We start from the raw sequence: 26498 nt of genomic DNA, 5'->3' as shown, positions 1-26498 counted from the left end.
TAGAAGGTGGAAGCTAAATACTAAGATATTAAAAGACTAAGATACAATGCTTCAAGGAGGGAGGATATCTCCTGGAAAAACCGCGTTTACTCCTTAGTTCCTATCTGATCCCGAGAAACTAAATACTCATTTCACACACTTCTCTCTTTTAGATAGCCAGATTGGGAACGCCAGTACCTAACACATGTATCTTCTGAGCACTACAAAGTCAATGAGAGCTGAAAGTGATCAGTCAATGTATCAGCAAGGTAGTACGATTTGCTGAAGTAAGTACAGTTCCAGGTTGTCAGAGAATTCAAATGACAGCCTTGTTGTGTCACTTAGGAACACATGTAATACTGGCCTCAGAAATGTTCTGCATTATTCTCAAGGTAAATTATTACTTACAATTGTAAGAAAACAGAGCAAGGATTAAAACAGTAACCGTTCCAAAACAGACTTATTTTACTTCCTGGCAGTCTGGTTCCTGAAATTCCACAATCCCCTTTTGGACAAGGCTCACCTTGTTGTCCCCGAAAAAAACCCAACAACAAATAAACAACCCAAAATTTGAATTTACAATCATTTCTATAAAATGTTTGACTTCACTGACAGCTCAAAGCAAAGATGACCAAAGTTTTTATGTGCGGCGATCCCATCATCTGTTGTGTAGCCACTTTGTGGCTACAAAAAATTATCAGTTTGAAAAAGTGCTTGGGTCAGGCTCAGCAATGAGGAACCTGGTTAGAATACAGCATAGTTCATCTTCAAATCCTTTAAATAACCCTTTGTAAAGCCTCTACACTTCAATTTATTTTTGTAAGCACCTGGTGACCAAGGTTGCTTGACACAACATATGACATAGTTCAAGAGTTCTCTCTCTAACAGTCAGCTACTGATAGTGATCCAAACTGAAGAGTTACTTTTTCTTTCATGAGTTTTCCTAGAACAGGAGCTCCAAATGTATCAAAAGGCTTGTCCTCAGTCACATATATCCCTTGCTCTATCCTTTTAAAATCACGCTTTTTGTTCACAGGTTACCTTTGGACCTTGAACACCCAAACCTTGGGAACCCTTTGGTCCAGGTACTCCTTCAGGGCCCTGGATACCCTAAAAAGATAAAGTAGGAGATTAATTTCAAAACTTTCATAGATTAGTTTTTCAATGAATAAAATGAAGTAATTACCTTCAAAAGGAAAAAAATGTGTCTGTGAAAGTCTTGCTGTCTTTATTTCAATTCCCTTTGCTCACATTTCTATGCATCTCAGTGAATAACAAGGACAGCAACAACTGATGCTAACGGAACAAGTGAAATTGAGAGGTTCTTTCACTCTTATCCCACCCTATGCAGTGGCATAGGATGCTCCGCCACCTAAAAACAGTCACCTTCCTTACTCAAACGGCTTATTATTTTGACTGCCTCAGTTAATGAATGCCCAAGGTGAAAGACCTGGTGGGCCAACTGAAGAACCTTTTTCACCTGAAAATATATGGCATTTGAATACAGTAACTTGCATTAGGATTTTACTATGAAATTGTACAAAATTAAGTGATAATCACAACATATACAAAGAATGAAAGTATGATCTCTACAAATGAAAGAATGTTCAGTAGAAATACTAAAACCTAGGGAAAATAGTCTTGCAATCTGTACCTACCACTTTTGCAATCACACTGCTGAATCTGTATAATTTGGCATATTTTTAAAAGGACATACATTTTACATAGACTGAGAGAAGTTTGAACCCCAGCTTCAAACTCCATATATAATTAATACTTTCTCTTACTTAAAATCAGATAAACCAGTACTATCGGGTAAGCATCATGGCATGGAGGACTACAACAGCACATCTGAAACAGTCTGCTAGGCTCCATCAAGCAACAACTTTTACAAGTTTAAGTAATCATAATCCAAAACAGAAGTAATGTGAATGACAGCAATGTCAGACTACATATTTTTTTCTTTTTCTGTAAAGGGAAGATTAGTAGTAGACTTACTTAAATAACTTAATTAGAAATTGCCATGTCATTAAAAAGTCAGTGTTTACATCGCGTTGCAGCATGCAAAACTCCAGTAGTATTTAGATGTTCTGTTTCCGTATTCCTGAAAGGATTTGGCTAGTTTGGCTAGTCTCCCTTGGCCAGACATGACACAAATACAATAAATCTCAGAGACGGACCTAAACTAAAAGAAAAGCCAGCCTTCCAGGAATCAAATATGGAAAAGCATAACAAAGTCGTAGGGAAAAAACTGTTTCCAATTAATGTATCAAAACCCATTAACTAACCTTGGTATACATTGATCTCTTACAAATTTTAAGAGATCTTTAAAGAAGAAAAGAAGCTCAAAATGGAGCTTCCACTGTACAAAGTCCCTACATGATTAAAAATTCTTAAAGAACTCATAGACTTGAACACAGAGCAAACTTGGAATATTCTGCAGTCAAGAGCTACAAAAAATGTAAATTTATACCTCATCCATGAAGACAAATTGCTGAAAATAGTTTGAGATACAACCGCATGAAAGCAGTTCTCACACATGGTATTAGAATTAAGCAGATCTTACAAGGAATATAAAAGGGACTGATCAGAAGTGTAAGCCATGTCTGAGAGGCCAGAAAATGTATGATTAAAATGAGACTTGCCTAAAGTCAAGCTGAATTAGATCCTTAATGATTTTTTTTTATGTGTAAGTTTATTTAGCCATATCAATTACACTGAATGGGGAAATATAAAACGCAGCTATTATGCAATGATGAAGAGATTAATAATCATCTAGGTACAACCTCAAAACTAAACAAATATTCTGCATTATTTATACATAACGATGCTGCTATTGGACAAAGGTGCAAATGTAGAGATAGCTACAGGAAAACTAAAAGTGGAAAATCACAGTGTGGAAAACAGAAGCAAAGATCCAAGAGTTTAAAAGGCTCAGAAACTTTTGAGAAATTCACAGCGTCACTAACCAAATACTGTTCCAGCATTTATTTTGAGATCAACATAGGAAATATAATTTCTGAGTAGGGTGGAGAATGATCAACCATGAAACATGTATGTCCCAACAGTTCATGTGATCTAGTAACTGTGACACAGTGGTCTCTGAGAAGATGAAATTCTTTTGCATTCTTAAACACCAAATAGCTCTTGTGTTTCCATTAAACTTGCTTGGTACCTGTCATTAGAGTAACAGCATTTACTGGTTCAAAATACAATTTTTCATTTTTAAATTTCTCTGAATCTCTCTTGTGCCAGAGACACAGGAAACGCCTCTTCTGTAGTTTGTGTATATGTTAGTAGTGTATATGCACCATCATTAGGACTCAAGAAATGAGTAAGATGTCAGATATTTAAGCTGCTGATTCCCTAGTACCTCAAGAACTTCCTCTGAAAATCGAAGTTAGATGATGTGATTACTGCAAGTATTAACTAAACTCGTGTCCTGTACTTTCCTATGGAAAAATGTTAGGAACACACAAACTGAAGTTCATCTTCGTCATAAAAAGAACCAGTAGGTGATTATTGGAAACAGATGTGAAAAAGTCACTATGTCCCACTTTAGCAGTAGCAGAGGAAGTGGAATGATGAAAAATGAAACAGATAAGCATGAAAATACAGGCTGCCAATTTTGCCTTTGATATATGATAGACTACTCTATTTGAATTACTCTTAATTTTTCCACACATTTTGGCCTACTTTATTTATCAAAACAATTGCTGAGTTCCTAAAGATTACCATTATTAAGGAAAAAAAATGCTGGGTTTATGAGGAAAAATGCTTTTCAAATGGAAGGAATATTAGAATGAAATCTAAGCCAACTAATTGTTGTACCATTAGACCACATTTGTGGCTTAAATTAATAAACCCTGTGAATATATAACACATGAAATGTAGTTTCTTGGATAATACAAATTCTCCGGTATGTTTAGAGACAAGAAAAAACAGCCAACAAACATTAACACAAATGATGGAAAAAGCCAGTCCATCCACATGTTTTTAAACTAAAGGCACTGAATACAGGGAGATTATTGGAAGGATGGAAGAGCAATAGTTTATCATATGTTTTCTTTAAAAAGTTTTGCAAAGCTATAAAAACATTGGAAAAACCATTAAAATTATTTACTGTAATTCAAAAGAGGAAGTAGGAAAATATTTAATAAGGAAGCCAAAGACTATGCGTTCCTTTGTTTTCTGAGAAAAGAAACAAATATCAGAGGCAGCTAAAATAAGGAATCCTGACTCGAACAGTGCCAAAGAAGCCATTAAAAATGTGACATTTAAGTATTTCCAGGCCATCAGCCTTTGTATCTGAAGAAGGAATTTATTCAGAGAGAACCTGAAATTGTCCAATTAGTACTTCAGCTTATAATTTCTATTTCAGGCAATTTTAAAGAGAGTTAATAACAAATAAAGGAGAAAAGGTAAAAGTGCACATCTCCATGGCTTGCAGAAAAGCAGGTTCTGAAATCCTAATCACATAGGACCAAGGAAGTATCTTTTTTGCAGGTAATTTATAAATAATAAGAAAACTTTATTACTGTGAGTGTGATCAAATACTGGAGCAGGTTGCCCAGAGAGGATGTGGAGTCTCCATTCTTGGGAGATACTCAAAAACCCACTGGGCAAGATCCTGAGCAACCTGCTCTAGCTGACCCTGCCTTGTGCAGAGGAGTTGGACTAGATAATCTCCAGAGGTGCCTTCCAACCTCAGACATTCTGTGATTCTGTGATACCCCGGCCATATTTCACTGAGAAACTAACCCGTATTTCAGAAATTCCACTCAAAGCACAAGAATGTTCTCGTAAGTGTACCTCACTCCCATTGCAAGTCCTCAGCAACTGTGTAGGTTGGGTCCCACACTTATTAATGTATACCTATTTCACCTGACTTTTCAAACATGATGTTAAAAAACTCGTTTCTGATCTTCTGTGAATGACATGGAAATGCTTATCATCCCTTCCTCTGTTAAACAAACAACAGGTCTGACAACGGGACAAACCATACAAAAATACATCACTACACAGAAGCATTAGAAGTCACGAATCCAATAATGAAAAAGATAAGCAAAGCAAATTTTTGCCTTGTCAAAGCAAAACTGATGACCCAACCACAGAGGTTTGGAAGGAACTGACCAAGAACCCAGGCATCCCAGAAACAGCATGTTCCAATTCAGACGTCTCCCTGTTTTAAAGGTCTGAGATCAGCTAATTTGCTTAAGAGGAAAGACAAACAAATGTACATGGATTAGGGTAGGCGTGCTTACCTGTTTAATACCTGCTTTTCCTGCATTGTAGTTTTGAGCTGACCACTAATTGAAAATGTTACCAGCTATTTTAACAGTTTTTCTCTTTCATTTAAATAACAGATTCTACCCTATTAAGTTAATACCTAAGGGACATGTAAAACTCACCAACATCTTATGTAAGCCTCTTACAACTCAAAAACTGGAAAAGTATTCCAAATCATCACTCTTTTATAAGGCATTTATTTTTCTTTATGAAATAATGGAACTTACTAATATGTAATTGTCTATAAATACATTAATACAAATTGTTATGTTATTTATTGCATGGTATATTCACATATTCATTGGGGTTGGACTAGATGACCTTTAAAGGTCCCTTCCAACCCAAACTATTCTATGATTCTATGATTTATACGCCCATTACTAAGTAATCCATTCCCACTATCTGCTGTTACCATAAATTATTGGATCAATCCTCTGTTTTAGTAGAATGTTCATCTGCTTTTACTTTTCAGTAGTTGTTTAGTATAAGAAGTCTGTCAAACATAAACAGAATGTAGGCTGTAACATTAATGCAAAGCTTGAAATAAAGAGATTACAGAATTAATAATCAAAATAACTAGTACATACTTAAAAGAAAAAGGTAATTCAATCTGGCCTGCTTCCACCTTAAAAAATTAGTTTAATGGAAGTCAGTTGTGACTTCACCTGGAAGACCAGCTAACATTTTAAAGTATACAAACTGAACATTGCAGTAACAGCTTAATTTCTGCAAGGAAATGCTGACTCCTTTGTTTCTCTTGTTAATCCCTTTCATGGCAGATCTTAAATCTCCCAAATCCTTAATGCTCTTCTTTCATAATTAGTAAGAATAACAAATGTTTTTTCTTAGACAGCGAAAATTTGGTTTTGCTAAAAATAATAAGTTTGCATAGTATCATAGAAATGACACCGTCCACCATAGGGAAAACTGAGTAATATTGCTTTAAACTATGCAGAAGGGAATTTAGGACTAAAGGTTCATGTTCTGACCCGAGCAAATTCTCCTGAACTCCCTACTCTCTTTCCCAACCTCAACCATTCTGTGAATTGGTGATACTCTGTATTTGCTGTACTGTTTCATCTACTCCAGAGACGCTCACGTCCAGGCAGCTGCACTGAAGCGGAGTAGGAAAATTCTGTCCTCTCTTTGTCGACATGCGACATGTGACAGCAACATGTGACAATGTTTACGAGATCCCTGTCACAGTAAGCAACTCTCTACAGATTCCTGTCTCCCCTCCAAAAAGACTGTAGAAGTTAAAATACCCAACGGCTGCTATAACCCGTTCCAGCAACTACCGAGACAGAAAGCATCAGGGACCTGCCATTGGCAACAGCTAATGAAAAAAAAAGCGTGTCGGGCAATTGCTACCACGGGGACTCCCTGTTTTGATTTTTCTCTGATTCAGCACAGAGTTATTTAACAATCACAGCATTTTTGAGACTGCTTGATCAGTTTCAGTCTCTTCGGCTGTTGGAGGAGTTACTTTGCCAGTCATTCGGGGACACTGTGGAAGCTGCCACTTTGGCTACTTGAGTAGCTCGCCAGAAATTCCAGCAGCAGGGAAAATGAACTAGCAGGTCCTCAGTGAAAGGAAAAATGTATCACAGCACATACGGAGGGCCTAGCTGAACAGCTGACTGCACCAACACAGCTCTGTGCCCTGTGCCAGCTGTGCAGCAAATTCTTGGCATTACCAGAATGTATTAGTTTTTGCCCCCAAATGCGTACCATTTAGCAACAAAATTAGACTGTGTATGAAATACACAACGAACTCTCAAAAAACTACGCAAGAGTGTTTCTATACCTTATGTTTCACTTACCTGAGGTCCCCAAGGTCCTTTAGGGCCAAATGGACCTTCCAGTCCCTATGTATAAAAAAAGGAAAGACAAAATAAAGTATTTTATACGGTCGAGTGTTTATGGGTAAGGACGAGGGGGAAGGCCAACAAGGCAGATATCCTGCTGGGAGTCTGTTATAGACCACCCAACCAGGATGAAGGGGCGGATGAAGCGTTCTACAAGCAGCTGGCAGAAGTCTCTCAATCACTAGCCCTTGTTCTCGTGGGGGACTTCAACTTCCCGGACATCTCCTGGAAATACAACGCGGCAGAGAGGAAGCAGTCTAGGAGGTTCCTGGAGTGTGTGGAAGACAACTTCCTGACACAGCTGGTAAGTGAGCCTACAGGGGAGGTGCCTCGCTCGACCTGCTGTTTACTAACAGAGAAGGACTGGTGGGAGATGTGGTGGTCGGAGGCCATCTTCAATTCTCAGTGAAGTAAGGAGGGGGGCCAGCAAAACTGCAACCATGGACTTCTGGAGGGCGGACTTTGGCCTGTTAGGATGTTGGTTGAGAGAGTCCCTTGGGAGACAGTCTTGAAGGGCAAAGAGGTCCAGGAAGGCTGGACGTTCTTCAAGAAGGAAGTCTTAAAGGCGCAGGAGCAGGCTGTCCCCATATGCCGTAAGAAGAATGGGCGGGGAAGACGACCGGCCTGGCTGAACGGGGAGCTTTTGCTGGGACTCAGGAAAAAAAGGAGAGTTTACCGCTTGTGGAAGAAGGGGCAGGCGACTCAGGAAGAGTACAGGGATCTCATTAGGTCGTGCAGAGAGGAAATGAGAAAGGCAAAAGCCCAGCTAAAACGCAATCTGGCCGCTGTTGCTAGAGACAACAAAAAATGTTTTTACAAATATGTTAATGACAAAAAGAGAGCCAAGGAGAATCTCCATCCTTTATTGGATGCGGGGGGGAATATTGTCACTGAGGATGAGGAAAAGGCTGAGGTACTCAATGCCTTCTTTGCCTCAGTCTTTAACAGGCAGACCAGTTATCCTCAGGGTATTTAGCCCCCTGAGCTGGAAGACAGGGACAGCGAGCAGGATGAACCCCCCATAATCCAAGAGGAAGCAGTCAATGACCTGCTACGCCACCTGGACGCTCACAAGTCTATGGGGCTGGATGGGATCCACCCGAGAGTGCTGAGGGAGCTGGTGGAGGTGCTCGCCAAGCCACTCTCCAGCATTTATCATTGGTTAACGGGGGAGGTCCCGGACGACTGGAGGCTTGCCAATGTGACGCCCATCTACAAGAAGGGCCGGAAGGAGGATCCGGGGAACTACAGGCCTGTCAGCCTGACCTCGGTGCCGGGGAAGATTATGGAGCGGTTCATCTTGAGGGCGCTCACAAGGCATGAGCGGGACAACCAGGGGATCAGGCCCAACCAGCATGGGTTCATGAGAGGCAGGTCCTGTTGACCAACCTGATCTCCTTCTATGACCAGGTGACCCGCCTAGTGGATGAGGGAAAGGCTGTGGATGTGGTCTACCTGGACTTCAGTAAGGCCTTTGACACCATCTCCCACAGCATTCTCCTAGAGAAGCTGGCGGCTCACGGCTTAGACAGGTGTACTCTGCGCTGGGTCAAAAACTGGCTGGACGGCCGGGCCCAGAGAGTTGTGGTGAATGGAGTTCAATCCCGTTGGTGGCCAGTCACGAGCGGTGTTCCCCAGGGCTCAGTTTTGGGGCCGGTCTTGTTCAATATCTTTATCAATGATCTGGATGAGGGGATTGAGTGCACCCTCAGTAAGTTTGCAGACGACATCAAGTTGGGCGGGAGTGTTGATCTGCTCGAGGGTAGGAAGGCTCTGCAGAGGGACCTGGACAGGCTCGATTGATGGGCCCAGGCCAGCTGTATGAGGTTCAACAAGGCCAAGTGCTGGGTCCTGCACTTGAGCCACAACAACCCCATGCAACGCTACCGGCTTGGGGAAGAGTGGCTGGAAAGCTGCCTGTTGGAAAAGGACCTGGGGGTGCTGGTTGACAGCCAGCTGAACATGAGCCGGCAGTGTGCCCAGGCGGCCAAGAAGGCCAATGGCATCCTGGCCTGTATCAGCAATAGTGTGGCCAGCAGGAGTAGGGAAGTGATCGTGCCCCTGTACTCGGCACTGGTGAGGCTGCACCTCAAATACTGTGTTCAGTTTGGGGCCCCTCACTACAAGAAGGACATTGAGGTGCTGGAGCGTGTCCAGAGAAGGGCAACGAGGCTGGTGAGGGGTCTGGAGAACAAGTCTTATGAGGAGCGGCTGAGGGAACTGGGGTTGTTTAGCCTGGAGAAAAGGAGGCTGAGGGTAGACCTCATCGCTCTCTACCTACAACTACCTGAAAGGAGGTTGTAGCGAGGTGGGTGTCGGTCTCTTCTCCCAAGTAACAAGCGATAGGACGAGAGGAAATGGCCTCAGGTTGCGCCAGGGGAGGTTTAGATTGGACATGAGGAAAAATTTCTTTACTGAAAGAGTGGTTAAACATTGCAAGAGGCTGCCCAGGGAAGTGGTGGAGTCACCATCCCTGGAGGTATTTAAAAGACGAGTAGATGAGGCACTTAGGGACATGGTTTAGTGGGCATGGTGGTGTTGGGTTGACGGTTGGACTCGATGATCTTAGAGGTCTTTTCCAACCTTAATGATTCTATAATTCTATGATTCTATGATTTTTATTTATTAACATTTCTTAATAATTACTAATAATTTGGCTAGATTACAAAAAATTTAAAAATACATATAAAATAAAACATATTCAGTATTCTTAAACATTAACTTAATAAAAAATTTCCTTTTAAACAATATGCTAATATTCTGCATTGAAATACCCTGAACCATCCTCCTTCATAACAAACCAAGTCTTTCGTTGCCCTTTATAGCCCTTCTTAGTTCATTATAGTTTCTGACACTTCACAGATGACAAATGCTTTTTTCACCATTATCTTTTACAAGTTACCTAAAAAAGTTTTATAATCTACCCCAAGAGATTCTACATACAGTTTTCTTGGTTGGTTTTTTTTATGTTCAGGCGGCCTTCAAAACATGCCCTGAATAATTTCCTGTTATCTGATAAAACAGTTTCCTTGGCATCCTAACAGCTTCTTAAAAGGTTGCTTAAGACATTTTTTGCCTTTCTCATATGAGATATTAAATACTTCCTCTCCAGACTGATGTTTCAACTTTTTTTTTCTGTAATTCCCTTATTCCTGAAGAGATGCTACAAACCCCAGGGGAGACACAAAATTTCCCGCGCCTTCAGAACATTACCATGTCACAGACAGTAGTCTTTTCTTTCTTTTGACAAAACTTAGAATCATTGAGGTTGGAAAAGACCTCTAAGATCATCGAGTCCAACCGTCGACCCAACACCACCATGCCCACTAAACCATGTCCCTAAGTGCCTCATCTACTCGTCTTTTAAATACCTCCAGGGATGGGGACTCCACCACTTCCCTGGGCAGCCTGTTCCAATGTTTCACCACTCTTTCAGTAAAGAAATTTTTCCTTACATCCAATCTAAACCTCCCCTGCTGCAACTTGAGGCCATTTCCTCTCGTCCTATCGCTTGTTACTTGGGACAAGAGACTTCTCGCTTTTCTTTGAGCTCTTTATTGGAATACTTTGCTTAATGAGTGCTCCCTAGGAATTTACAAACATTTCCATTTTGTGTTTGCTATAATATATAGAATGTAAGGAAAAATACACAGAATTACCATTCTCAGGATTTAGTTTTGATCCTCACGATAAATCTGAGCAATGACAGTAATACCTGTTTTTCAGTATTTTTTACTTACATAAGGGAGATAATTTTGAGTTTATCCTACATGTCTAGGTAATAAGGCCTCAATTGTTCTTCCCCTGGGCGCGTTTCTGAGTCTACAAAGTCAAACAAAGACTCCTGTTTGGCATCTGTAGGGCTTGGATTAGACTCCATACCCACTTGTAATTCCCATCACAGAGCACAGGCAAAAACCGAGATGAAAGAACAGATGCATCTAGAAAGTGTATATAGAACATGTCTGTATAACTACTGACAGGCTGGGTGCCATGCCATTTTAGTAAGGTTGCCCAATATTTCCTATTTAAAACTCTGGTTTTTGTTGTTTATAAAGCCATAAACTGAAGCTATTTGTGCCAGATGTCTTTCCATCTAGATTTTAGCCAAAGCAATCGTCATTTCCAAGAAGGAGGCTAACAAAAAGCAGGTGTTTTTCTTTGCTTAAACAAAATCTGCATCCTTAATGGTTTAAAGCAGTAAGGTATACTTTGGAAAGCAGAGAGCTTGGGGGGGGGGGAGAAAGAAGGTGAAAGAGGGACATACTTGCTGTAGTTCTTACACAAATCTACCGAATTTTGGCCAAACTGTAAGCCTTTGAAAAAGGTAACCTGCACCCAGTCATGAAACACACGGATTGGAACCGCGAAAAGAGCTTGGAGAGAGGCTAGGGGGGCTGAACGCAAAAAGGGCTGAGCATGAAGCTGAGGGAGCTACCGGTACCAGAACACTTGTGCGTCACTCCCCACTCCCGCGTGGCAAGGGCTCTGGAAAGCCATTCGGAAGGCAAACGGGCAACAGCAGGCTCCAACCCCAGTGAGGTTTTCCGAGGTTTTGTCATTGCAGCTCATACCCGTTGCATTTTTCAGTGTAAAGTGCGTTTTTTACTATCCAGTTGTTCCTGCCTACTAGTTACTTCCACTAACGCGTAAAAATTGGCACCGTTGCCACTGTTGGCCCTTTTCCCGCCTGTCACCAGCATGCTTGTCAACACTAACCTTTCGATGACGGGACACTGAACAATGTTACACAAAGCAGCCAGAATTTCAATGAATAACAGAGCGGGCGTCAAGTGATCCTTCCCCCGCCCCGTCACTGGTTCACGGTGTGACCTGCGTCCACTCAAGCCGCACGAATTCTCGTACCTTTGATTAAAACCCCCCGCTTTTCAACTTTAATCACGCCACCCAAACCCAGCCTGGGGGTTTACGCTGGCCAATCCGCGGGTACTCTGCAGCCAGCGCCGCCTCGGGCGCCCCAGGCCCAGGCGCCCCGCCCCGCGGGCGTCGGGCGTGACGTCACGGCCCCCCAACAGCACGGGGGAGGGGGGGCTCCCGCGGACCAATGAAAGAAGCGCGGCCCGAGAGCGGAAGTGAGCGCACGGCTCCGTCCGGCGGAAGGCGCTCTGCGAGGGCTGACGCTCGCCTCCCCTGCTGCCCCGCGCGCCGGAAGTGCAGCAGCTTTTCATTCCCCGCGCGCCGGAAGCGCCACCGTTTTTCCTTCCCCGCTGCCCCCGCAACCGGAAACCCTCGTGCGCCTCCCGTTCTTCCTCCTCGGGCGGCGGGGCCGGCTGGCGGCGGGTCGCCGCCCCCTCGGCGGCGGCGGTGGTGTCGGAGGGCCCCGCGGGGTGGGTGAGCAGCTGCCGCGCCCGGGAAGGGTGGGAGGGCAGCGGTCGTCCGCGCTGCGGTCCGTTCCCGACGCCGCGGTGTCCCGGCGGGCCTCGGCGGCCTCCTCGTCCCGCGGCTCCTGCGTCGCGCTGCCCCTGGGTGGGGAGCGGCGAGGCGGGCCGAGGTGCGGCCGGGGGGCCCCGCGCCCCCCGGAGCGCGTAGGAGCCGGGCTGGGGGGTGACCAACAGACACGCGAAGGAGGCCCGGGAGAAGCAAACAACGCTCCCTTTTCATGCTTCCCGATCTAGTATGGCGCTGTCTGCAATTACAGACGAGGTTTATAGGATCTGTGGGGTCTTTTTGCGTGGAGGCGCGTGTAATGATTCCGGGCATGCAGCTGCCGAAAGTGTAAATGGAATTTAACAGTAACGTTCATTTATGAATGCTGCTAGGCCAAATACGAACGAAGACAAGGTGACGTTGGGGCACGAAGTGGGATTAGGAGCAGTAGAATAAGATGAGGAGCAGAAAGTTGTATTTCTGTGGAAATCTTCAAAGAGGGCAAGCCCTTCTAGGCTTTGGAACAGACTTCAGACAAAGCAGACTCTAATTTTTGTCAATTAGTGCACTTCAATTAGGCAGGGAAATTTTCTTCTACGTGTTTTAGGGAGTGGCAGCAGCACACCCACGTATCATGCCATATCACATCTCAGTTAATCCCTTCTTCCTTAATCCCGGTGTGGTGGTTGTAAACACAGCAAATCCTGTTGTCAGTTTGTAGGTGGCTGTGTTGGTTCTGTCTCAGTAGGTATAAACCAGCAAAAACAAAGTGTGCTGTGGGGAAAGTGATGTAATGCAGAGAATGCTTAAGGTTTTGGCCTGAAATGTATGTGTGTTAAACCCTTGGGCTACAAGTCATCCAAAACCGTATTTTTGTTTGTTTAACGATGGTCTCAGATAACAAAGGAATTTGGGTTTTGATAACATTCCTACAAATTATTTTCTCAACAGTTTCCATATGCATGGATATCACCTGAATCTTCTTACAAGAGCTTAAGTTGTGTGTAAACTTACCCTAAATATGAGCGGCTCCAAACCTGATATTCTGTGGGCCCCACACCACGTTGACAGATTTGTTGTATGCGATTCAGAATTGAGCCTTTATCACATTGACTCTGCTGTAAGTTCAGAACTCAAGGCAGGGTCCTTGCGGTTATCGGAAGAAACTACAGCTACGCTATTGTCAATAAATTCAGATACACCGTATATGAAATGTGTGGCTTGGTATCCAAAGTATGATCCTGAATGTCTCCTTGCTGTTGGACAGGCCAATGGTCGAGTGGTACTTACTAGCCTCGGTCAAGATCACAACTCAAAATCTAAAGATTTGATAGGCAAAGAGTTTGTTCCCAAACACGCACGGCAGTGCAATACCCTTGCGTGGAACCCACTAGATAGTAATTGGCTTGCTGCCGGGTTAGATAAACATCGGGCTGACTTTTCAGTATTGATCTGGGATATCAGTAGCAAATATGCCCCAGAGACTGCAGTTGCTACAGAGAAGGTAAGACTTTCAGCAGGAGATCCGGAAGCAGGACTGGTAGTAACGAAGCCACTGTATGAATTAGGACAGAACGATGCTTGTCTCTCTCTCTGTTGGCTTCCACGGGATCAGAAGCTGCTTTTAGCTGGAATGCATCGAAATCTGGCTATCTTTGATCTGAGGAACACAAGCCAAAAAATATTTGTAAACACCAAGGCTGTCCAAGGAGTGACTGTCGATCCCTATTTCCACGATCGTGTAGCTTCCTTCTATGAAGGCCAGGTTGCCATATGGGATTTAAGGAAGTTTGAAAAGCCTGTTTTGACCTTGACAGAGCAACCAAAACCCTTAACAAAAGTCGCGTGGTGTCCAACAAGAACTGGACTGTTAGCTACTTTAACAAGGGATAGTAATATCATTAGACTGTATGATATGCAGCATACACCCACCCCTATTGGAGATGAAACTGAGCCAACAATAATTGAAAGAAGCGTCCAACCGTGCGAAAACTACATTGCTTCGTTTGCCTGGCATCCCACAAGTCAAAATCGAATGGTAGTAGTGACTCCCAACAGGACTATGTCCGACTTCACAGTTTTTGAAAGAATTTCTCTCGCGTGGAGTCCAGTGACATCCTTAATGTGGGCTTGTGGACGACATTTATATGAGTGTACAGAAGAAGGAAAGGCTAGTTCCTTGGAAAAAGACATAGCAACCAAAATGCGGCTCAGAGCTCTGTCAAGGTATGGTCTTGATACTGAACAAGTTTGGAGAAATCACCTCCTAGCTGGAAATGAAGATCCTCAGCTGAAATCTCTTTGGTACACTCTGCATTATATCCTTTATTTTACTGTAGTTTATATCCTAAAGAAGTAATACACCTTTATATGCAAACCAGTTATATGAAATGCATGAAAATCTTTAAATATAATGCAACATCCTGTAAATACTTTGCGTATGTTAATAGGATGTGACTTTGAATTAAAAAAAAAAATTTTTTTTTCAAACACTTGGGAAAAATTAAGCTTCCTATACATGAAAATACTTATGAAGCAGTATACTGAAGATATGGATCAAAAGCTTACAGGAAACAAAGGTCCCTTAGTTTATGCTGGCATTAAATCAATTGTGAAGTCATCTTTGGGTAAGAATGTTCCAACTTTGATAAGTTCTATTGTAGTATGTTTACAGAATGATGCACTCATGGGTTTGTCTTTAAAAAGTGTTGAAAGAGGCTATTTAAAAATACAGAAACAAAGTATTTCTGTTTGTGTTTTAATATATGTAAGTTAACAGTTTATATTACAGTAATTTGCAGAATTTTCAGTGTTCCTGGAAAGTCAGTAATCATAAAAACAAAGTATCCTCAGAGGTAAATCTTCAACTGAACTATTTCAAATGTTTGGGGTTTGACTGTGGCGCTGAAAATTCTTGCTCCCCACGTAACTATTACATTTTTTGAAGTTCCACATAGTGGTGTAGTTCTAGGAAGCTGACTTTACTGTAGTCACTGCTAAGGTACTCAGTACATTTGTATAACTATGTTTAAATAAGCTGTCTTGTTCTGAAGTGGTAACCACCCCTAGTGCATCACATTATGCCTGTCATGCTCAGCGAAGTTTTTATTAGTATAATCTATTATTTGAATCTTCCCTTCTCTATTCATTATGTGTCTTATTAATATTTATGCTCCTTGGAGCAAAAAATAACTCTTCAGTGGTGGGAAAGCTTCTAGCACGTTGATGCTTGCTAAGAAGAGGAGAACTGGTAGAGCAGGTGCTTGACTGTGTATTATGTATTTTCAAATTGAACATACTGGTAACTCCTGTCAACTGTAACAAGAACCTCCAGAATCTTAGGAGGTAGAGGAAAGAAAAAAGACTTAGTGGGGAATACGTGTCAAGTTTAGATGCGTGATTTTTAGCAGGTCAAAATAATTTTGTGTATGCTGCTCCTTACCATGGAGTTTTTAGTCATGTTGATTTAAAGTACTAAAATATGATACTCAGCTTTTGTACTCTGCTTTATGATTGAAATCAAAGCGTTGCATTGCGATTGCAATTTAAATTGTGATCTAAGCATAATTTAACTTATTTCCCATTTCTAGGAACAACAGAGAACCTCAGGCACAGCAGGAGTGGATCTGATAGGCAGGCAGATATTATTCAGTATCTGAGTGAGGAGAGATCGTTGGCTTTGCAGCTCTGTGGGTGGATAAAGAAGGGAACAGACTTAGATGTGGAACCTTTTTTAAATTCATTGGAACAGGAAGGAGACTGGGAGCGAGCTGCTGCTGTAGCACTTTTCAACTTGGACATACGGCGAGCAATACAAATTCTAAATAAAGGGGCTTCCTCGGGGAAAGGTGCGTATTGTGTTTAGTATCTTTTATTTTGGCATTATATCGCCTTAGTAGATTTTTTTCTGTAAACAGAATTGTGGAAGATGGTATGGAAAAGATGCCTTTTTTGTCTTATAAAAAAGTTGCTTGAAGTGGTTGTATTGGAGCCTGAGAATCTGACAAATCCTGATCTTTCACTCCTCAGGCTATCATATGCCTTACTGTCTAGGTAAAATAGATTGTATGTTTCAGAATTGCCTATTGATAGGTACCCCAGAAGGTGTTACACTCGGAACTAGTGGGATTCTTTTATTTTAATGGAATTGTGTCTTCGCTAGATGTCATGTATATCTGCTTCCATTGGGCTGTATGCAGCTTTCCACCAGTGCGATGGCTGTGGAATAACTGAAATGTAATATTCAGGGTCTGCGGAAAACATTTGTTTTGGAATAACTTGCTTGGTAAGAGTTGCAACGTATAAGGGAAAAGTTAAGATACTGGAGCCAGGAGATGGAGGTATTTTTCTTCTGTTTTCTTGCCAGCATTCCTCCTACAACTCCGATTTGCATCTGTGTTCTCTTATTAAATGTAAGAGACTGTCTTGCCACTAAAGTGGCTAGGTAAGACACGAAGGGAGCTGTTAAGGTTCTTTTATTTTTAATATTGCCCCTTTTTGGTGGGGGGAAGTGTGTGTGTGCTTTCCATAGGGAAGGTTCAGAGCGGAGACATGCTATCTTCAAATTAAAAAATAAAATTGAACTTTCTGACAGAATGAGCATTTAGATGAAATAGATTTAATGTTTTTAGGAAACTTGTTAACTTGAAGCTGCTATATGCAATTGTCGTCCTCCAGCTAGGTCTATTAAGTGATGGCTATATATACAATCCTATCTTTTCACTTCTTGTGGGTATGAATTATGGTAATGACAATCTTTTATGATAGTGATAGGAACACATTTAGCAGTTCAAAACTATTTCAAAATACCAGAACGAGTGTGATGTTGCTTAAAGTATAACTCAGGCTGTCATGCATGTGGGCTTGTGACTTTTAGAGCTAACTTACCTGACCAGAGGCATTTAAAGCAGAAACTAATAAATGTTGGTGTATGCACGCTTATTTTAGCTAGTGTTAATTCTACTGCATTTTGTCTTGCATCCTGACAAAACGTTCTGTTTCAAACTGATGCTTTCAATTCGAGTTTTAATTGGATTTTTTTTAAGTCCTGAACTTGAATATTGTTTCACTGATTGTTTTTCATACATCAGGTGATCTGAACCTTAATGTAGTAGCAATGGCTCTATCAGGCTACACAGATGAGAAGAACTCACTTTGGAGAGAAATGTGCAGTACTCTAAGACTGCAACTGAACAATCCCTACTTGTGTGCTATGTTTGCCTTCCTGACAAGTGAGTCTGGTTCATATGATGGTGTTTTGGTGAGTAAATTTCTGTTACGTTAAAATTCCTTTAAGTAATAGGGGCATATATGTATACACACAAACATATGTAGGGGAAGTGCTATATACTCCATGAATTAATCAGATTAGAATGTATTATTTTCTCCTGATGCTGGCAGACATCTCATATTAGTGAATGTTACATTAGTGAACAAAACATGCATAAGCAGCCAAAATATCCAATTTAGTTCACACATTTTTAGAGGAATTTTTTTTTGGCATGGAGTTATTAAAGCACTAGAAATACATCATCAAAATAATTTAAGCAGGGGGGGAAAAAGGGGAGAGAGGTTAATAATGGAAATGCACAAAGCAGAATAAGTGCAGGGGAGTTTGCAGAACTTTCATCAAGCTATATTTGCATTGAATTGTATTTTATTTTTCCTTGTTAAAATACTTGTTAAAATAATTTCACTGTGTTGAAACAGTAAACAGAATAGTTTCACATCTTCTGAAATTGGTATAAAATTGCCATGTGAAGAGAAAACTAAATGTTTAATTACATGAGATACTTTGAGCCTTTGGAGGAGTAAGATACTTGATCCTTGGTTAGAGAACAACAGAAATACTTGATTCAGTAGGAATTATTTAGCCCAAGGGAGGACTCTGTAATGTAACAGGGTAATTGGCCTAAACCTGTTGAAAACAGAGTTGTCATAATACAATGCTTTTAGGGTATTTAAAAAAAAAAAAAGGTAAGAATCCCAGAGGAGAGAAACCTGAATCTTTTTTTCTCTCTTCAAGAGAGAATATTCTTGTTCTCTGGATGTTAGGTAATAATTTTATAGTTGTTTTTTATTGATGAATTGGAAATTGACAGATCATAAGGGTTTTTTTTTTTTTAATTAATTTTTACTTCAGTGAGACCAGTTGAAGTTTGCATGAAAAAGATTTTGCCAAGCACATCTCCTTGTTTTGGCAATGTCAATCACAATTTCTATTCTGAGAATATCGGGAGGGAAAAATATGGGAACAGCTAAGTACCGGAATTAATCTAGTCAAAGATTTTTTTTCTTCAGTGTTGCATCTAGTAAAAGGACTAAAAAGCAGAAAGTAAATATTATTGCATTCCTGCACCTTGAGTGCCAATATACTTATGAGAAATCCATCTTCTGGGTGTTTGGAGTTAGTTTTTGGTTGGTTTTTTGTTTGTCTTGTTATTAACTTTTAGTTGTGATTTTAGGAAGGAATTGAGTGGTTAGGCTAGTTATTTTGTAAATATGGTAAATGAAGGTTGGTTTGTTTTTCTTCCCCCTGTGACTTGGTGAGACTGGCTATATGTGCTAGAAGCACTAAGCCCAGCTCTACATGACTTGCAAAGTTTCTTTTTCCAGAGTTTCGTAAACCACGTAGGATGTGCTGTACCAGGCTTTCCTGCCATTTGAGTACATTGTTCCAGTAGCCGCAGTCTTGCTCTGATACCTGTATCTGAGTATAAACGATTGATCTGATATTTAGCGTTAGCTTTCTTCAGATGTGGTTTTCTTTGTACATAATCAATTTCATAGTATTAGTTATACAATAGTGCAAATGTTCTGACTTTTACAAACAATGTATTGAAAAAGCGGAAACTTGCATGTGATGATAGTATTCCCATTTTTCTCTCCAAAGTATGAAAATAACGTAGCTGTACGAGACAGAGTGGCATTTGCTTGCAAGTTCCTCAGTGATGCTCAGGTAAGTTTGTTTTTGCACATTTAAGCAAACTGTTAAGCTGGGCTTTATTTAGAGGCGGAAGGAACTCTGGGGTGGAGGGGTGGACAGTGGAAGCAATGAGTCATGGGTGATTTGGTTTTTCTCATCACAGTAGGATATAAGGTATGGTATAGTCTGGTCTTCAGTTTGTACCTTCAGCTTGATTTTTATTTTGTTTGTTTGTTTGTTTGGGTTTTTTATTAGTATTCATGACATGCTAGTTTGTTAAATGCTATTGCATTATCTGTATGTGTGTTTTACTGGAGAGTATTTGTATTTATTCAGTATTTATTTCCAGTTATTTACGTTCTCTCGAATTAAGGCTTGGTTTTACAGCAGGAATGTTTTCTTTTAAGTTCACTGAAGTATTTAAAGAATACATAACCTCCCTCTTTGCACTCCCTATCAGGAGGCTTAAAGTTTGTTGACAAATACTTGAATTCTTGCAATATAGTGGCTATAGCCATATAACTTTTTCTGCGTAACATCCAGCGAGCAGCATATTCTGTTAGCAGCAGACACTCTTAAAGAAAGCTATTCAAATCATGAAAAGTCTTGTCATATGCCAACATAAATGAGTTAGGAAGGGATGAACAGACGGCAAAAGTTAAGTAAATTTTCTTTTTATAGCTGAACAGGTTTATTGAAAAGCTGACGAATGAAATGAAAGATGCTGGGAATTTGGAGGGAATACTCTTAACAGGGCTGACAAAAGATGGAGTTGACTTGATGGAAAGTTATGTTGACAGAACTGGAGATGTCCAGACAGCAAGCTATTGCATGCTACAGGTTAGTGTTTCACTCCAGAATAAATCTTTATAGGGAAGAACTACACGTAGTTTCTTTAGCAGTATAGATAGTACTGAATCTTGTGAACTAAAAAGTATTTTCTATAATAAATTGGGACGATATGTATCATGCCTGTTTTGCGGAATCATCAGAAACACTCGATGTCAACTATAAGCATGTATCTTCACTCTCTCTGGTTGAGGTAGCTTGAGGAGATAGTAGGGGAAAGAGGCAGAAAGAAAACATAGTCCTTTTCAGGAGCTGAACTGGGAATCCATTCCCCTGCTTATTGCTGGTGTGTTTCGTGACAGGTCATTTTTTTCTTTTGCTTCCGGGATTTTGATAAGAGAACTGAGGTGAGGTTTTTTGTTTGTCTGTAGGCATTGGGTTTGGCTTTTTTTATGATGGACTTGTCTTGGCCCTCACACAGTTGCAGCGATTGCCAGCACTGTGTTTAACTGCATATGTAATCATAACAATGAGATAGACTGTGATATGTGACAGAATTTTATAATCCTTCATCTGACAGACAGGAGTTTTTAGTTGTGCTGCCATATCCTCCTATTTTCAACCAGAGAGGCAGACTGAAGAAAATGATTATCAAACTTGCATTATAGTTTAACAGAAAATTAATCTTTTTCTAGGCGAATTACACTGTATTATTTCTCGTATCTTGTGGTACGCTTTGTAAAGTCTTTTGAAAAAGTGAAGAATAGGTATTGTGTATCTTCAGTGTGTGTCTGACATTTTTTCCTGCCTGCTTCAGGGTTCTCCATCGGATGTACTTAAGGATGAGAGGGTTCAGTACTGGATCGAGAACTACAGGAATCTTTTAGATGCTTGGAGATTTTGGCATAAACGTGCAGAATTTGATATCCATAGGAGTAAGCTGGATCCCAGTTCAAAACCTTTAGCACAGGTAAATGTAATTCTTGTATGAAGTATGACCAGTCCAGAAAGGAAGGTCACATGGTACTTCTGTAGAAAAAAATTGCTGGCTGCACCTTGGCTTTCATGGGGATCCATGTGCAAAAGAAAGATTTCAGCTAAGGCTGCCCTAAAAAGTAGCTGTGGTTTTTTTGAAATATTTTTTTAGAAAGGACTTGATAACTGTTTTGATAGAGAGTACAGAAATACGGTAAATAAATCTACATTTCTTCATATCTAATCTAGGAAATCAGTTCCCTACCATTTTATTTGTGTTCTTTTTTTTTCTTTTCTTAAACCTTTTTCTTTCAAATAACAGGTTGTCTTTCAGAAACTGTAACTTTTCAACACTTTTTCTGGGGAAACTGGGTTTTTTTTCCTCCCATGTTGAAAAACAAAATCAGAGATGTACCATCCAGCTAAATTCAGCATCAGGGTGAGGATGAGGCTGAAACCAGGGAATTGAACCAAGAACCAGTTCAAATTGGCTCGGTTTTAATTGAAGCAAACCTTGAAGCTATTTTGAAGCCTTTGAATCTTAAACTAAAAGTGGACAGCAGCAACTTTCATTATCAGTTCTGAACATAAGCTAAACCAAAAACTAACACCCTGTCCAAATGCTGTCTACTTAACATCTGGCGGCATTTTTCGCCAACATGATTTAACCACAGCACCTTCCACTCTCTCATGTCTGCGAGGTATGTGCGTTACAAGCCTTGGGGCCCAAGGGTTTCTAAGGAGGCTATTTTTGAATTCATGTATCCATCACAGCTGTTTAAGGAGAGCTGCATCCGTACTGCTCCGAGTGGGAGGGAGTTGAGTTTACTGCTTCTTCCTTATGTGATCAACATAAAGAGCCCTTAAAGAGTTTAAAATATGTGCTCCTTGGTATGAAGTCACAACTTGTGGCATAAGGTATGCAGATAAAGATTATTAGGAAAATCCTCATGTTGGGAACTCTAGAGTGGGTCACCTGACTATAAGGAGGGAGAGACCAGGTTTAATTATACAGTAAGTAGAGTAAACTTAATTTCTTCCATTACTGCAGATATAGCTTTTTATTATCTTAAATAATACCTTTCCAAGTTTTAGCAATTGTGCATGTTTTTATGTGCTCTTGAGGTAAGTGAGCATCATTAAGGCCTACTTCTTGGGACTGTGTGCCACATCTATAAGCCAAGATGTTAGGAACTCCTTCACAAGTAGCCTTGGCTTTCCAGGGCATGCTCTAGAATATCTGGTAAATAAGTGTTTGCTAGCTTGAACGAATTCACTCATGGGTGTAGCAAAAATGGAACCAAACCAAAAAATTAATGGGCTTTTGTTCTCTTTAGGTGTTTGTGAGTTGCAATTTCTGTGGAAAATCAATCTCTTACAGCTGTTCAGCTATTCCTCATCAGGGGCGAGGTTTTAGCCAATATGGAGTTAGTGGTTCACCAACTAAGTCGAAAGTTACAAGCTGTCCTGGTTGCCGTAAACCCCTTCCTCGCTGTGCACTTTGCTTGATAAATATGGGAACACCAGTTTCCAGCTGTCCAGGTATGACACAATGGGTTCTAGTTATTCAGCTAGAGTACTAGTTAGAGGCCTAATTAGCAGTTCCTGTTGGAAGATCTTCTGTTGCACCTTTTTCTTTCTATTTGTACTCATACTGTAAATATTCATACTTGTAATTTTGAGGGAGGAAGACCGTAATTGAAAACTCGTTTACATCCTATCTGATTTTATGGTGAAACCTATGTCTCAGTTCTTTGGTGTCAGACAGTATGCACATTACTTGGTTCTGACAGTTTTCCCACTGAGGTTGTCAGTGAAATTCCATGGTTGGACAAATGAAAAGATTCAAGTATTGTGGTGGTCAGTATTGTGAGCTTTAAAACTGTAAGAAATGGTAAGTGTGTTTTCTTGAGATGAATTGTAGGGATGCTACAGAAATCTTGGAATGTAAATTAATTGATTTTTAGCTGGAAGAGGAAGAGAATAACGTGGTATACTTTCTGTCACTAAGTATGAAAGAATGTATGGGTCATGCTGTCACAGCTAAGAAATATTATGACTAGAATCTTTTGGTTCTAAATGTCTTGGGCTCAGCATTATACAAGGTCTAAATGAAACTGATTTTGTCCATATTTTTAGGTCACTCTTGTTCTAGAGCCATAAGCAGCTGTGCAGTTGTCATCTATTTATATATCTCCTCGTTCTTTCACTGATCTGTTACGACTTCTATATTGTAATTGTTCCAATTCATAACTTAATTTTGTTGATTTTTCTAAAGCAGAATATTTCATGTGCAGTAGAACAGGCCCATAATTCACTGGAACATAAATCAATCACTGAAACACAAATCACCGTTGAAAGAGATTCTGTCTGTAAAGTTTGTTTAATAGGCAAGTTTAGCACGTCCATAAGATGTGAAACAACAGCTCAGGAATATAATTCTTATTTTGGCATTCCACCAGTTCTTAATAATTTTACTGACTTCTCTTTTAAAATCAGGCCACTTCTTCACATAATGTTCCTAATTTCAAATTTATTCTAATAGTGTTACTGGGACTGAAATATAAATGAAGCATAATGATTTACAAGCATATTTGTGGGGGGGGTTGCTTCTGCACAGGAGGATCCAAGTCAGATGAAAAAGTGGATCTTAGCAAAGACAAGAAGTTAGCCCAGTTCAACAACTGGTTTACTTGGTGTCACAACTGTAGGCATGGTGGACATGCTGGGCATATGCTTAGCTGGTTCAGGTAAGTTGATGTTAAAATCTTTCTTATTTAACGTGTATGTTGCGCTCAGTAGGACATGCTTCCTTTGCTGTATCTATCGTTATAATGTTTTGTTGGTTTAGAGCATATGCAAAACTTAACCATGAAGCTGAGTTTTTCTGAGGTACTGTGTCCCTGCACATACTTAAATGTATAGATTACAAAATTCTTGTTAGTTTTATTTTACCTGTTTTTTTCTGCTGTTGCTATCTAGGGACCATACTGAGTGCCCGGTTTCTGCCTGCTCTTGTAAGTGTATGCAGCTGGATACAACAGGGAATCTCATTCCAGCAGAGACTGTCCAGGCATAAATATTGTTTGAAAATGTGGGGCTCTCTAATGGATGTCCATCATAGTCCAAGCATATATTTTAGACAAAGGTCATTTGTGACTTACTGACTGTGAAAAAATAAATTGCTATCAGATTAGTAAAATGATGTGTGTGTGACTGTGCTTGGTAGAAACAGGTATTCCTGAAATGAGCCTCTGGGTATATATAGTGTGTGGTCCTTGTTCAGAGGATGGAAGCAGTTCAGTTCAAAAGCACCCCTGGAATTGCAGACTCTTTGGATTTGCTAAAATCCAAAGAACTTTAATAAAGTTTTCAGGGTAATGCTGATCGGCCCTTTTATTTGTTTTCCAAACAAAGCAGTGTTCACAGCAAATATGCTGTGAAAGTGGGCCTTCAAAATAAACACCTGAAGAGTGTTCTTCAGAAGATCGCAAAGTGATGCTGTGGATTCCTCTGTTCATTGTTTGATCACACTTTCTTGTATGCAAATGATCATTTCCTTGTAAGTTCATTCAAAGTGCCACTGTTAATTGTATTCTAAAGATTTTTATTTTAAAGACAAATCCATTTCTTTCTGTTCTCAAGTTTTGTTAATAGTAAAGCAATATCTTTGCAATTCAAGCTCTTATTTAATTTACCTACATACCTAGCTGATGTGAATTTTAATGCTAAAGAATTTGGGGGTTGTGCCTCCTAGCGATGTCTATATCCTACAGAAGAGTTCCCTGAAAAGTCATGTGTCTGTTTCAGTGCAGAGTGCAGGTAAACTATAGGAGGTTGCATTTGATTGATTAGTTTTTAACGTAGTACTGTGAAGATCTGAAATCTCAAGGACTGGAGACTTGTAAATATTTAAGTTTTAAACTACATGCTGAGTTTTGACTACAAAAATATTTGAAGACTTTTGGATAATCAGCATTTCCCTGTACTTCTGAAATACGCTGGGAAGTGTGAAATCAAGCTATATAAATCCTGCTTCTGGTCACTGGCGGACACCAGTCTGCTCCCAAAAGGCTGCACGATTTTAGGTCATTGACCAGAAGTAGCTCTGGATATGTTACCAGCTGGAATTCAGATTATTTATTAACTTGAGAGAGAGTCGGTATTTTGCTAATACTGTGCTAGGAGCTAATCGGTATTGTTGTCCTTGATTTTGTAGGCAACAAAATTCATACAAATTAGGGAAAAAAAACCTGTTTTAAGGTATGTGATAACAACATCAGTTTACTTGGTGTGTGTTTATTTACTAGTAGAAACAGTATATGAGTTACTTAACACTTGCGTGCTATGAAATACTAAATGGAATGCTAGCAATAAACTGGTACCATATTGCCAGGACTGTGAAAATTGGTGTTTTAAAAGAGAGTATATTGTAATATACCACTAGTTCTAAGTGCTCCAGTGTAGTTGCAACAAGATAGAACGTGGAGACGTTTTCTGTAGATGTACATGATTACATTCAGGACTTTGGGTTATATTTTCTGATGTAGCATTAATGTTGTAATACATCTGCTACATTTATTCTGATCTAAAATTCTTGCCTAATTGACAAGGATCTTTTTTTAAGTTAAAAATCTAAGAGGTACTTGATATTTGCGGGCATGGGAGAGCAGTTACTTTTTTTTCTTGTTAGAATATTTATTTCTCTTTCCAGTATTTTTGCACACTTCATGTTGCTGTTGAAGAGCTCTTCAAAATGTTCTCCATTTATAATTGTAAGCTGGGGTTTAATGTATGATACCCTAGTTATATAAATACAGGCAATAAAACTTTTGCTTTATGGAAATGAGGATTTGTAAGTGTCAAGAATATGTTTTTATTCCTCTGTAGTAACAATGTTTAGTAAATTTTCCCGATAAATTCCATGTCTGGGTGAATGCAACTACTAACTTACAATGTCTCATTTTCTTATGTAAAGAAAACTCATTTATAACATTTTTGACTTGACTATACCTGTTTGTGTCAAATTCTGTCATTTCATTAAGTTAGATGCTTACTTTGATACTCAGCATGTCTTTGAAATGTTTTGGATTATGAACGTGTGCATATTCTGGCACAGTATAGCTATCAGTTTTGGCTGTTGTAATTGGTAATCAGGCTTTCAGGCCAGTAATGACACTATTTGCAAAATTTACAAAGCAAGAGGTTTATGTTTTTTAATGATGAGATTTTTTCCTTGTTTTGCTTTTAAATTAATAAAGCTGTGATTTTGGGGATGTTTTGTT

General features: G+C 40.1%; 2 protein-coding genes across 3 annotated transcripts; one reads left to right on the top strand and one right to left on the bottom strand.

The window, feature by feature from the left end:
* Positions 1-363: 363 nt before the first annotated feature.
* LOC143157295 (uncharacterized) lies at positions 364-12857 on the bottom strand. Its single transcript, XM_076332116.1, has 4 exons — positions 12794-12857; positions 11856-12021; positions 7092-7136; positions 364-1089 (listed from the first exon to the last, which is right to left on the bottom strand). Exons 1-4 carry the CDS (start codon positions 12855-12857, stop codon positions 1017-1019), a joined length of 348 nt encoding a protein of 115 aa, XP_076188231.1. The 3' UTR covers positions 364-1016.
* MIOS (meiosis regulator for oocyte development) lies at positions 12395-26486 on the top strand. Of its 2 annotated transcripts, none has more exons than XM_076331451.1 (11): positions 12395-12484; positions 13476-14842; positions 15053-15151; positions 16115-16372; positions 17615-17784; positions 19417-19482; positions 20131-20289; positions 21056-21208; positions 22551-22755; positions 23834-23963; positions 24196-26486. In XM_076331451.1, exons 2-11 carry the CDS (start codon positions 13546-13548, stop codon positions 24290-24292), a joined length of 2634 nt encoding a protein of 877 aa, XP_076187566.1. In that variant the 5' UTR covers positions 12395-12484; positions 13476-13545; the 3' UTR covers positions 24293-26486. The 2 variants fall into 2 exon arrangements, with proteins under 2 accessions (XP_076187566.1, XP_076187567.1); XM_076331452.1 differs by having other exon boundaries at positions 12395-12488.
* Positions 26487-26498: the final 12 nt, after the last annotated feature.

The sequence above is a fragment of the Aptenodytes patagonicus genome, chromosome 2 (genome assembly GCF_965638725.1).
Source record: "Aptenodytes patagonicus chromosome 2, bAptPat1.pri.cur, whole genome shotgun sequence".
NCBI lineage: Eukaryota > Metazoa > Chordata > Aves > Sphenisciformes > Spheniscidae > Aptenodytes > Aptenodytes patagonicus.
This window is presented reverse-complemented; position numbering and strand designations above follow the sequence as displayed.